General features: G+C 35.7%; 1 protein-coding gene across 1 annotated transcript in view; it reads right to left on the bottom strand.

Moving 5' to 3' along the window:
- rdgC (retinal degeneration C) overlaps window positions 1-13,474 on the bottom strand; it is a 31,473-nt gene extending 17,999 nt beyond the window's left edge. Inside the window, exons 1-4 of the mRNA XM_028303554.1 lie at window positions 13,469-13,474; window positions 9,817-9,907; window positions 7,216-7,361; window positions 6,527-6,691 (exon numbers count right to left, since the gene is read on the bottom strand). Coding sequence (XP_028159355.1) covers window positions 6,527-6,691; window positions 7,216-7,361; window positions 9,817-9,907; window positions 13,469-13,474 — 408 coding nt within the window. The remainder of the gene's footprint in view (window positions 1-6,526; window positions 6,692-7,215; window positions 7,362-9,816; window positions 9,908-13,468) is intronic.
- Between the last annotated feature and the right edge of the window lie 451 nt (window positions 13,475-13,925).

Below are 13,925 nucleotides of genomic sequence, written 5' to 3'. Positions count from 1 at the left end.
ATTTATTAATGATAAGTACTTTATAATATTCTGAAAAGATTAAAAGACCAATATAAATGTTTTTTTCTTTGATAAAACATATTTTTACATGCAAATTTTACCGGTTTTGTGAAGTAGCTGCTTAAAGTGCCAATAATTGGGTAGTTTACCCTATTAGGCACATAATTTTCCTTTATTCGCATAATATCAGATTCTCAAAATATCAGATTCTTAAAATATCAGATTATCAAAATAGCAGATTCTCAATATAGCCAAAGTACAATCAAGACAACATTTATTTTTTAAATCAAATTTATTTTTAAATATGAGACAAACACTTATTGAAAACAAAAAAGATCACCATAGATTTATAATTATATCCAGCGGCAATCATACGCATAAATTATACAGGGTGTTTGGCGGAAGGTTAGGCAAACTTCGTGGGTGTATAGGTAAGGTCATTTTAAGACTACAAGTTTGCCCATTTGACCATAAAGCTAGGCACTAGGCAACATTTGTTGATAAACTGTTTATGACTAGTGTGAAACAAGTTTACCATAAACACAGATTTCTGAAACTTGACCGTCCACACTTGCTCTCCACTCATGGCGGGGAGCACGGCAACATGTATCATAAACAATGTTTCATCACCTATGTTTATGGACTGTTTATAAACTGTTTACAGAGATGATGAAACATTATGAAACATTTTTTATGAACAGTTTTCCGCCAAACACCCTGTATTCTGTGCATAAATTAACATTCTTCATATTTATTTTTAAGTAGATATCATGTTCACTTCGGCTTGACCTCTACTTTCTGGACACCCTGCATAGGTAATACAAATATATTTTTCACGTTGAGTGTCCAATTTCGGTTATATTGAGATTCTGCTATTTTGATAATCTAATATTTTAAGAATCTGATATTTTGAGAATCTGATATTATGCGAATAAAGGATAATTTTGACTACCATTAAATTCTGTTACATTGTTATACCGGTACAAAATTGAACAAAATTGATTCCCATTTACAATGAGTTTAATTCATGGATCACGGGAAATTACGTCAAGAAGTATTTTAATACAACACTAAAAGGAAATTGATTTACAAACAATATCAGATCGCGATTGGAAACATGAAAAATGGATCTATTTTTATGAATGGAAACTGCAATATATCGTGTAATCCCAAACGCTTTATTTCGCGAATACCCTGTGGAGAGGGATGCTCGCCCGAGCGTGTAGATACCGAAGATATTTCGATAACACTTGAAGTGCCTCTCCATGTAACCAATTACGAACGTTACAGTAACACCGTGTTCACACAATTATCAGTCTGTAATATCAAAGCATAAACTTTGGCACGAGTAACTTGTTTATTCACAACAGTAAATATTAGGAAGCTCAAATAGTAAATATTGATTCAGTTGAAATTTTTTAATAAGTGAGTAAATCTTTAGATAAAGTCCCAAAAATATGAGAGATAAGNCCTTTATTCGCATAATATCAGATTCTCAAAATATCAGATTCTTAAAATATCAGATTATCAAAATAGCAGATTCTCAATATAGCCAAAGTACAATCAAGACAACATTTATTTTTTAAATCAAATTTATTTTTAAATATGAGACAAACACTTATTGAAAACAAAAAAGATCACCATAGATTTATAATTATATCCAGCGGCAATCATACGCATAAATTATACAGGGTGTTTGGCGGAAGGTTAGGCAAACTTCGTGGGTGTATAGGTAAGGTCATTTTAAGACTACAAGTTTGCCCATTTGACCATAAAGCTAGGCACTAGGCAACATTTGTTGATAAACTGTTTATGACTAGTGTGAAACAAGTTTACCATAAACACAGATTTCTGAAACTTGACCGTCCACACTTGCTCTCCACTCATGGCGGGGAGCACGGCAACATGTATCATAAACAATGTTTCATCACCTATGTTTATGGACTGTTTATAAACTGTTTACAGAGATGATGAAACATTATGAAACATTTTTTATGAACAGTTTTCCGCCAAACACCCTGTATTCTGTGCATAAATTAACATTCTTCATATTTATTTTTAAGTAGATATCATGTTCACTTCGGCTTGACCTCTACTTTCTGGACACCCTGCATAGGTAATACAAATATATTTTTCACGTTGAGTGTCCAATTTCGGTTATATTGAGATTCTGCTATTTTGATAATCTAATATTTTAAGAATCTGATATTTTGAGAATCTGATATTATGCGAATAAAGGATAATTTTGACTACCATTAAATTCTGTTACATTGTTATACCGGTACAAAATTGAACAAAATTGATTCCCATTTACAATGAGTTTAATTCATGGATCACGGGAAATTACGTCAAGAAGTATTTTAATACAACACTAAAAGGAAATTGATTTACAAACAATATCAGATCGCGATTGGAAACATGAAAAATGGATCTATTTTTATGAATGGAAACTGCAATATATCGTGTAATCCCAAACGCTTTATTTCGCGAATACCCTGTGGAGAGGGATGCTCGCCCGAGCGTGTAGATACCGAAGATATTTCGATAACACTTGAAGTGCCTCTCCATGTAACCAATTACGAACGTTACAGTAACACCGTGTTCACACAATTATCAGTCTGTAATATCAAAGCATAAACTTTGGCACGAGTAACTTGTTTATTCACAACAGTAAATATTAGGAAGCTCAAATAGTAAATATTGATTCAGTTGAAATTTTTTAATAAGTGAGTAAATCTTTAGATAAAGTCCCAAAAATATGAGAGATAAGTTAGCTTAGCTTCTCATTATTTTGGCTTAACTAGTTACTTTTTGTACTTCGAAATCCACCTAAGGTACTACGTAAAATTGTGTCTGGTGACCCTGAATTTTAAAGTACCTATGTGTAATTCCGCGGAGACTTAGACAGACGTCCTTTACAGGACATTTATGGTACATAGGTGAATTATAAAAAAGAAACTCTAATAAGCCGACTAATTGTGCCTTACTTTAATAAATTAATTAGGTACAAACTATGGCTATACATACATGGCTAGCGACGTGAATGATGTAATTTTTTTAAACCTCTATAATTTTAATTGAAATATTTATGAAGTAAAATTAGGTTTAAAGGAATTCACTTAGTTTGTCCATTTTATTTGGTGTACAAATTGTACAATGAACATTGTTAAATAAAAGGCCAGTTGGTAGAGCAGCCACGTTCTACAAATATAGCTGTAACAAAGTATTTGCATGCAAACTGCACGGTAGTTTTATTGGCATTCCGTATCGAAAATCGGAAACTGAACCACGGACTGAACTAAGCTGCAGCGCTCACTCAAAGCATATCTTTTGTCGGTGCAAAAAAACTTTTGTTTTGCACGAGTAAATAAAAATAGATACATTTCATGAGAATTTCACTACACGTTAGTGTCATTTTTGCTCATTTTGTGAAATCCGTGTCACTAGGTATAAATGGACATAATTTGTCCTGATATAAAAGAAGGAATCGTATGAATTCTGGGAAGATAATAAAATCTGTGAAGGTTACATGATAATGATGTACAGTCAGACGAAATGTGTCTCTAAATCTGTCAATGTGTCCCAAGGACCCATCTCACTTTCATGTGTCACGTCCCACAGTTCCAAAGTTATGACTCGCTAACAACGGAGCGATCTTCGGGTCTATGCTCCTTTAGTCGGTGAAGTTGAGAAGTTGATACGCGCTCCTTTCCAATTTTATGCTGCGGAATATAGGATGTATGAAAGTAGGCAATTTGCTATGTCGACTGCTGACTGCTTGGTTTATTCATGGATCGAAGTTTCTTTTTAGTAGAATCGATATAAATAAAATTAAGCTGGAATTAATTGACCTATGTGTTAATACTAGTTAAAATATTGTTATCTCGTAATGAACTTCTCTGTATTCTTGAGCAGCCTGTATTTTAAGTATGCTATTTACGCAGTCGTTCAGTCGCCGCAACATATGCGTAATGAGTGTCCAATTGGAGAATCCTCATATCTGCAGCGGTGGGCCAAGGCTGCTTACGCAACGTGTGGGCTGCCAATCAATACCAGCAGCGTTACATAATCGTTATCCTTTTGCCAACACTTATCCATGTTATGATCACGGGGTCAGCTAATGCACTACTCAAGCGCTTGTTATGGAACGACTAATACCTCATGCCTACACGAGTCATTAAACTAAATATGTCTATTAACAATATTAGACCGCTCCCAGTATGCACAAGGCTAGGTTATGAGCATAACTTATACTAGCGATTAACAAGTATCCCTCCCTTGTTATTTTGAATAAATTAACACCACACATGAACACCGGCTCGATAAATTGTGGCTATTTGCATTTATTGTATATTTATGAAGGGTATTCTTACTCTCCGCATCAAAGCTTTCCTTTCATTCGACTCTGACATCAATGGGTACCGTAATTAATTTTACTGAAGTTCCGACAATGAGGGTTGAGAAATTCGATGAGAAAAACATTTTTCACTCACCCAAGTATCTGAGGTCTTAAAATGAAATCTTCATCTTCTACAGTAGAGGCTGTCTACAAAGCCGACGAAAAGATGCTTTACATCTTAGGTACCAATACGGCTAAATCTTATTAATTTTTGTTGACAAGTTGCCGGATAATTCGATTTATTCATAGAGACTATTCTACTATTCGTAGATAACCGATAATACGTGTTTCCCATCTTATGCAAAGAGGAAACATCAGTTGGAAAACAATATCGGCGTATTAACGAGGTCGTCCGGCGTAACAGGCGGTCTATCAATCAAACGGCGGCCGGCGACGGCGGCGGCTCCAATTAGGTGACGCGTGCGCCGCTCCCGATGTTTGCGGCCGGCCTGCCCACTTGACGTCAAAACTTCACGAAAACAACCCCAAGAAAACCTACAAGTTACAACGCAATCACTATGTACCTGATGACGTCATGCCCTGTGTAAATTAGATCGGCTGGTGGATTTTTCCATTGTTAATTTAGATCACGCAAGAGGGGAAAATGGCGTAATCAGTGTTTGTCAACGACGAAATCTCTAAAAAGTTGACTTGTTACAAAGTTTTCCTCGGGAAAAATGTTGTGGAAATCTCAATACAAAGGGTTACTTTATTGATATAAAAACAAATCTAAACGCTATTTATTTATTTATTTATTTATATGGCATACCAACAACATATATTATACTCTTATGATTAACATTTATGAAGATAACATTTCTGATATATAGGTATGTCACTTAAGGGTAAGCACAACATTCAGATGGTTTTCTTTTAAATTACATACTATTTAAGAGATTTAAAACGAATACAAAAGCGACTCGCTAAACTAAAAAAAAACAATAATAACAAAAAAAAGCGTGCCCTACATCGCAGAACTTAAGTGCTTATGCAATTTATTTTTTTTAGGGTGCTTATCGTAAAATACATCTAAATCCCGAACCTTGCTCTGTAGTGTGTTGTAGTCATTAAGGAGTCTGTACATAGGAGATTGACGACCCAAATTGGTTTTCGTAGCCGGTATCTTGAAAATCTTGGTGATTATGTGTCTAGGATATCTGTATGGTATGGAGAGGCAGATGCGCTGAAGGAGACTGCTACACCTCACCATGCTACAACTGACCATTCAAAAGCTTGTGCAAAAAACACGCTAAGATAGCAAGCAATTTAAAAAGTTATAACAGATAAAACATAAAATCTTGTGTAAAAAATCCAGCAGAAAAATTCACTCTGATCCTAAACTGAAGTCAGCGAAGTAAAAAATTTGCTTTGACATCACGTAGGTTCAATCTTCTAAAGAAAAATGTCATTAAATCCAAGAAATGCCACAAAAAGAGGGAATATCACCGTTTGCTGTAAATCGACTTAATCAAGATTGTTTTGCAATGTGAAAATTTACAATTTAAAACGGACTCTGAAGCAAATAGCAACAAATAATAGTAAGTGCAAACTACCTACTTATTATCAGTTCGCTATTAGAACATGGAGAAAGGGAAAAACTATAATAATGGAAATCTATTAGAGCCCATAAAAATATCTGCTATCGTCGTGGATAGGTCATAATAATTCTGCTGCCTGTCATACGTAGTGGCACTCGGGCTTAATGGAATCTAGGGGAAGCCGTTGTACGGTAAATATCCGAGACCGACATACTATACTAGGTAAATCACAGTTTGAGAAAATAACGTCAATTACAGTACTTTATACTAAGAAGCTTCTAAAATATATGATGATAGGTATCATGAATTTCCAATGGCGCATATTACTTTTGCGTCCCAAAAACTTTGCATATCAAAAACGTTAGTAACTTAAGTAACCTAACGTAAGTAACTTTGCCAATCGTTTGTGTGTGAAAACCTAGGGTTAAACTTTTTTCGTGCTAAAAAATTGTCTCTAAAATAGGTGGCTTATGCTTTCTTACGTTTATTTTTTGGTTGTTTGTCTCAGATTGAGTCATTAATCATTGTTATATTGAACATAAAATGTCACCTAAAACGATACTAAATCCAAACGTGTGCATAACCTTACCTTATGAAATATAACGAGTAAATCGTCTAATTTCCCATGCAAGTCGCCGCACACTGTTATCTGGCTGGATATAGACGTGGTGGCCACGTGGATATTGGGCATCCGCTTCAGAACCTGAGTGGCCTCTTTTAATATCTGCGCGACATATTTCGGATGGAGGCGATGCTGGAATAAAATGAAATTAATATCAAGCCTTATTAATAATTTCTCATGGTGGAAAGGTATTCGTGGCAATATCCATCCGTCGACGACATTTTTAGAACCGTACCGTAATTTTATTCTTGCCATGACATTACTAATGCATTAATAGCAGAGTGAGCGTGAAACTGTGACACATTAAATTATGTATGCAAATAGCAGTTACATACTCTGTCCTTACAGTGTGCAAAGTATGTGTGAGTACCAACTTACAGTAACTTAAAGAAAGAACACAGAAGACAATAAATTCTTGAACATGAACACTACTCATACTCGTATTCATGAAATATTCATGTAATATTTTCAGGAGCAGCTGAAGCAGTTATTCTAGACACATTAATGTTAATCCTACATAACTCAAGTCTGCACTAATTTAGTCGTTTATCAAACGTATTTTGTTCCATTTATGCCAAATGCCAAAATATAAAGAGCAGAGTAGATAGGAAATGTTTGTAAACAGGTGGGTAACATAAGTTGTAAGAATGGAATACCTTTTTCTTCCTGAAAGCTTCAATCAGTAAGTCGATATCCTTTCTCTGCAGTGGAAACTCAATGTCGGGCCCGTGGGATGGCTTAGAGGGAGCAGTTTCGTCCACACCCCCTCCTTCGTCGGACTCCTCAGAAAAAACTTGCTCCACTGCCAAATATAAATTGTGTGTAAATATTTGATGTCGTGAAATCTATCGGCAATAGCATCAGAGTGGAAACCAGTGAAATTGAAGCTAGCGTAAGTAATACTCAAGGTGAATGTCAATGTCAGGCTATAAACTGTCCTTATTCTCTGTTATCGATATTATTTAAATCTGTAATTGTAAATGTATTAGTATGTACTAACTTGATCGTATGAAAAATATGCCTAATGAGAGTGATTCAATTTTATGAGACTGATGTTCACATTACAATAGAGCTTAATTAGTTGAATGTAGCTGACTGCCTGAAACTGCCAATTAACTACTAACGAACTTTTATTTATTAAAGGTATTATAAATACAAATAACGATGCTGACATTTAAAACGGGAATTCGTGTCAGACTGCAGCGCCAATAATAGCTGACTGAGACCTAGTTTTGTCTGCATTAGGTAGAAGAGAGAGAGAGGTCACTGCAGTTAGTTGAATTATGTAACACGAGACATGTGTAAAGATACCGCAACATTGCGTGCCTGCAGTCAGTTAAATAAGAGAAAAAACGGCACCAAAAGGAATGAGGACACGAGAATAAAAAGGATCCTAGTATGATTAAATTTCCCTAGCGTAATTTGCAAATGGAGACACTGAGATAGTCACTATTAATAAAATTGTATTAACTTTAAATTAACGGACTAGGTGTTCACTTTAGAAAATGATTATAGCTGCATTCGTTTAAACAAAGACAAACCTACAATACAGTCTCATCGTAAAGTTTATCACGAAACCATAAGCCTGAGTTAGCTAAATTAGTTAAACAAAATCCTTTAACCCTTGCTAACGTTATTAATGTGATTAAGAGATGGTTAAAGTTTGTTAGAAATAGCTAAAACATAATTTATCGTTTTCGTATCGTAATCTAATTTACAGTCTATTAAGTAATATTGTTACAGTTTTGAATGAACTGGTTAACTTATGTACATGTTTAGGTATTTTAACATAAAAAACCTTAACGTTTATAACATTATGCTTTCTTCAAATACCTAATCTATTGAGTGTAATAAAATCTATTGGAAACTGCAGGGGAATTTGTGATTTTCGTACCTTATAGATTGTCGTAAAGCAATCAATCTGAAATAATCTATGTCAAAGGTTTTCAATTTATTATCACATTCTACGAATGTTCGTTACCGTGAATAGTGGTAGAAACAAATTCATTTCATCCCGCATGGTTATTAGTTCTTAGAATAACTCCACTGCCAAGTGTTGGTGAAAGATTAAAAAATTCAACCCGTCAACAAGAGTTACGAGCGTTTCTTTTAAAAAAATCGTCGGGAACTGAATTAAGTTGTGAAAAGATTGTATTGTTGCGGCCAGTGGAGAACAAAAATATTTTATTCATTTTGTTTTCTTGATGAACAGCAACCGGCTATTGATGAGCCCATTGTATTTTTGGCACAGTATTTAATGACACTATTTGGGTTGTAGGAATTCATTGTGAGAACACACACGCGCTCACTAAATACAAAACTCGTTGCTTACTCTACGATAGCTGTTCGTATTTATTTTCCATATCAATTGCTATAAATGTTTGAGATGAAAAATATTACTGCGGTTAAATATTTGTTGCACAAATATATCTATCATAGTCCAATTTCAATGAAAATAAAAGAATATGAACTTTGAAAGACTCTGATGACAAAATAACTTCTGAAACAAAAGGAACGGTAAAAGATTCTCCAAAAATGATGTGGTCAGCACAAAAGTTTGGCAAGAGAATTGGTGTCTCCAACAAAGTTGCGAGAAACAAAAATGTTCTGCAAGAGATCGCTGTCATTAGTCAGGAGTTTAGAACTTCCAACTGAAAGGTATCATTATTCGCGCCCCTTCTGCTTTAGCACGGTTTTCACTAACATAGTTTATCGCACAAAAGTTCACCTTACATTGTACGTAGTTTGACAGAAATTTATCTCTGAAAGGTTATTTAGGTAGTTATTTATAACATTTGTTACAAAAAATATAAGAATTTACACTTAATTCTTACTTTCTTACACTGAATATTCACAAGTATTATGGCTAAGTAAATAATATGTGTGTAATTTGTAAAGGTATATTAGCTATGTAAAGGAAAAGCATTAAGTATTGCTCTTAAATTAATTAAAGAAGTTGTGAACATTATTTTTTTTTTTTTTTTATCCACAACGAGGAAGCTCTTGGCCTGTATCTCACCTGATGGTAAGTGACGATCAGGCCGAAGGTGGAAGCGAGCTTCACCCGGAATTCTCAACCACGGAGGAACTGGCTATCTTAACCTCTTACTCCAAGCGGTGAGTTACTCGAAAGTGAATTATCGTCTGAATGGAGTGTAAGTATTTGGAGTTTAATTAGGATTCGCGTGCAAGTTGTGCTTGAAATGTAAATGCTGTTCTGGGACGTGAATTCCATTATCAGTATGAATTCAACTTACACACAGAAGCAGTCCGTGAAGTTCTTTCGGAGGAAGGTCGCCCGCTCGTGTCCTTCATATGGCTCAGGAGTGCATTAAAAAAGTTGTAGAGCTGAAACAAATTAAACAATAGTTTTTTTTTTTTTTTTCTTCTTTATGGCTCTCGCGGATTGCGTTTAGCCACGACAGAGTTCTTGAGTTTTGCGTTTGNGATTTCTTAGCCCTATAAATCTGCATTCACAGCTAAAAATCGAAATGATCCTCATTGGTTACGCATTTTACTATATTTTTACTACGACCAATAAGAGACAATCAGGGCTTAGGTTGCAATACGAAATACCATTGTGCACTTTATTGTCATACGGTTAAGGTTTAAAACGAAATGTTTCTTTTTCTTCAATCTTTCTTAGTTTTAGGCTGAGTTGCACCACCTTACTTTGACCGTAGCTATAACGGTAACCGGTGCTTTTTGTATGGAGTTTGACAGATTTTTGACGTTTGTCAAAGTTAAAGTAAGATGGTGCAACTCAGCCTTAGAATTTTAATAATAGAATTTGGTTACAAACAAATAGATAATATGTATTTTTTTAATATTGTGTTTTTATACGAGGTCTGTCTGCTTTTTGCTTTGGCGAACTGTCAACATATTCTCTCCTTTGTTTTTTTGTGAAGTTTTGTGATCAATAACCGATTGATTTTGTTTTGTGTTGACCCGTGCTAGTAATTGGACTGTTTGATTGCCTTTTTATTGACCTCCGCGCGATTACTGAACCATGCCTCTCAAAATAAATCTTAATTCTTATATTTACTTACACACTCATCTATACATTGTTAACTGTTTAAGTATTATTTAGTTTGAAGTTTAATTGTTATTGATTTAAGACCTTGTGTAAAGACACTTAATGTGCAATAAAAAATTGAATTTGAAATAAAACTAACTTAATATTATAATATTTACGATAACCAATTACCTGGATCATTGCTATCTAGTGCAATATTTGTATTAAATTGTAATAACGTAGATAAGTGTTTCTTTAAAACGGAAAACAAAAGTTGCTAATGTATTAAAAATAAATAGAAACCTATTAAAGGTTTTTATTTACATTCAAGGATTTAAGAAAGTTATTATGTAGCCAGATCTTACAATAATTGTTTTTAAGCCACAAATATTCCTTAACTCTTTACTAATTAATTCAATAACATATTGTTTCTAAATTATAAGTTCCGAATAAATTAAATACCTATTAAATAAGTAAAATTCGAAAGTAACTGTATGATTTTGTATTTCTCGCCTTAACTAGCTTAACTAATATAATGATATTTACACTCTTAATATCAACAATAATTATAGAAAGGGCTACTTTTTTCTCGGGAAATTGCACAGTTACCTCGGAATGTGCGATACCAATTTTGTGACCCGAGCGCGCAATCGCTAGTTCAAATTTTACACGAAGCCCCATATAATATTTTGTAGCGATTCTTTATTGGGTTTCAAATTTACTAAAATGCGACGTTGCCAAACGAGCGCTACGAATGCGGGTAATAAACAATACTCAATTCTAAACGCTTTACATAGAGCTTGGTTTGCTAGGGCAAACATCTACAGTGGTGCGCCGACGCTGCTTAGACCCGAAACATGAATGAACGGGGGCGTAGCCTAATCGAGCGTGTGTGTGCAAACAATTTAGGCCCTTAAGGTGTCAAGGCGTCCGAGTCCCCGATAGTACACCTAGACGATAGATAACACATGAAGGTAAACAATATAGGCTCTTATGAAAAGGTAATAGGTACTATATTGGAGCAGAACTGTACAGGGTGTTAGGTAAATGGGTAAATGAGCCGACACTAGCCCATGTTAACATAGTCATATAAATGGTATGGTGAAGTCAGAAATTTGATATCATCATTTTATTTTTTTTATTTTTCTTACAAAATATATTTTATAAAATCAGATTTGTATGAAAAATAAAATAATTATTAAATACATTTACCTAACATCCTGTTTAATGTATGAAATATAACCGCAATAATTTATCCACGGATGGCTGCATTCACACTAGGTCTATTTCTTTACTTTCATTTATTTTGCTAGTTATTTATTCTAACAGCATTATAAATTCTAAAAATATTATAAATGCGAAAGTAACCTACTCTGTCTGCTTACATACCTTTTAATGCTTAAATTACTGAACCGATTTAGATGAAATTGGTCATAGAAATTGTTTCAGACCCGGGGCAAACCTAGGATACTTTTATCCTGGAGATTAAATTGAGAATTAGTTTTGGACCCAGGGCAAAACTGGATAGTTTTTATCCCGGTTTTTGGAAGAGGACACATGCGCTACTCTATCTTTGAGACAAATTCACTTGGGCGAAGCCACGGGCAAAAGCTAGTTTATTATGTTTATAGACATGGCAAAACTCCACAAATGGTTCTGACCTACTCTGGATCCCATATTTGAAGCGAAGGTTGCAAGTTCGCTGATGCTATATTTGGAATTGTGCCTAGATGGGTATAGTCTTATAGTACCTCAGTACTATTGAACCCTCAAAAACATATTTAAGTATGTCTTCATACCACCAGATTGATTTAATGAATCAATCAACCAATGATTGATTCATTAAATCAACCTGCGTACCCAAACTAACTGCACGCAGGCATGTTTTAACTTGTGGCGGAGTTGTGGGCTGACACTGTGTAGGTTTGTCGTCGACACGACAAGAAGAAGATTGATCAAAGACTTGAGTCGAGATATAATTAATTTATACAGGCATAATCTAGCTAGAGATTTTCAGCTTGAGCGTGCTCAATTTCATCGGTCTGCTCAAAGATGATTTTTTATAATAATAATATGAAAGTTCACACTTGATTAGTGAGCACGTTCAAAAGGTGACTGAGTTTCTTCTGCCACTTCTACTCAGCACCAGCCCATATGTTGTCCCGAAATGGTGGTAGGGCAAGCTATTTGGGACGTGTTTAAGCTTCCTAGAAAGGGCCTAAGTACCTACTAAATAAAAATTTTCGACTTTGACAAGCCAAAAATCTTAATTCAGAAACCGTGCCTCAATAGATCCCTATGGTCACGAATCTAGCATATAAAGACTTATTACTATTACACACTTTACCTGGAAGAACCTGGATGCGATACGGCCAGCGCAGGACCGGTCGTTATAGAAATCCTAGGGGGCCAGGCCTTTGTCGCAGTGGACGTCATTTGACGGAGTTTCCCTGCGTGATCGAATCAGAAACGAGGAGATCCGTAGGAGAACTAGAGTGACTGACATAGCACACACATAGCTCGAAGAGCTGATGGCCACTGGGGCAGGAAAGTCCTTGAGTGGCGACCACGAGCCGGAAGACGTAGCGTGGGCAGGCCTCCCACTAGGTGGACCGACGATCTGGTGAAGGTTGCGGGAGGTGCCTGAATGCGAGCGACGCAGGACCGGTCTTTGTGGAAATCCTTGGGGGAGGCCTTTGTCCAGCAGTGGACGTCTTTCGGCTGAAACGAACGAACGTCATTTGGCTGAAACGAACGAAATACATTAATATCTGGGATTAAAATACTTACATACCACAAATATGAAATCACCAAACAAATAGGTACCTACATCATTGTTTCCCAACCAAAGTTTTGACATTCTTACGTAACTTGATACGAGAGTCACGACTCACCAGCATAACACATTTATAAACAAAGTCTTGTGACAGAAATCATCTGACGATTGTTAATTAATGGACAGGATACTGGTAACGTTATGTTAAATCAAATCAAAATCTTTATTAGTATGTAAGCCCTTTTCAGGGCACTTGTAGACGTCCCATCCCAAATATAGCTCGCCCTGCCACCACTTCAGGACAATAGATGGGCTGCTGTTGATGTTGAGAAAAAGTGACGGAAGAAAGTCAGTCAATCAATAGATCATCATCATCATTTCAGCCATAGGACGTCCACTGCTGAACATAGGCCTCCCTCAATATTTCCACAATGGCCGGTTGGTGGCGGCCTGCATCCAGCGCCTTCCTGCTACCTTTATGAGGTCGTCAGTCCACGCTGCGCTTTCCGGTACGTGGTCTCCACTCCAGAACCTTGCTGCCCTATCGGCCGTCTGTTCTGCGTACTATGTGCCCT

This window comes from Ostrinia furnacalis, unplaced genomic scaffold (genome assembly GCF_004193835.3).
Source record: "Ostrinia furnacalis isolate ACB-3 unplaced genomic scaffold, ASM419383v2 OfSCF1246, whole genome shotgun sequence".
In the NCBI taxonomy this organism is placed as follows: Eukaryota; Metazoa; Arthropoda; class Insecta; order Lepidoptera; family Crambidae; genus Ostrinia; species Ostrinia furnacalis.
Note: the sequence above shows the minus strand (reverse complement) of the source record. Positions and strands in the feature narration are given on the sequence as shown.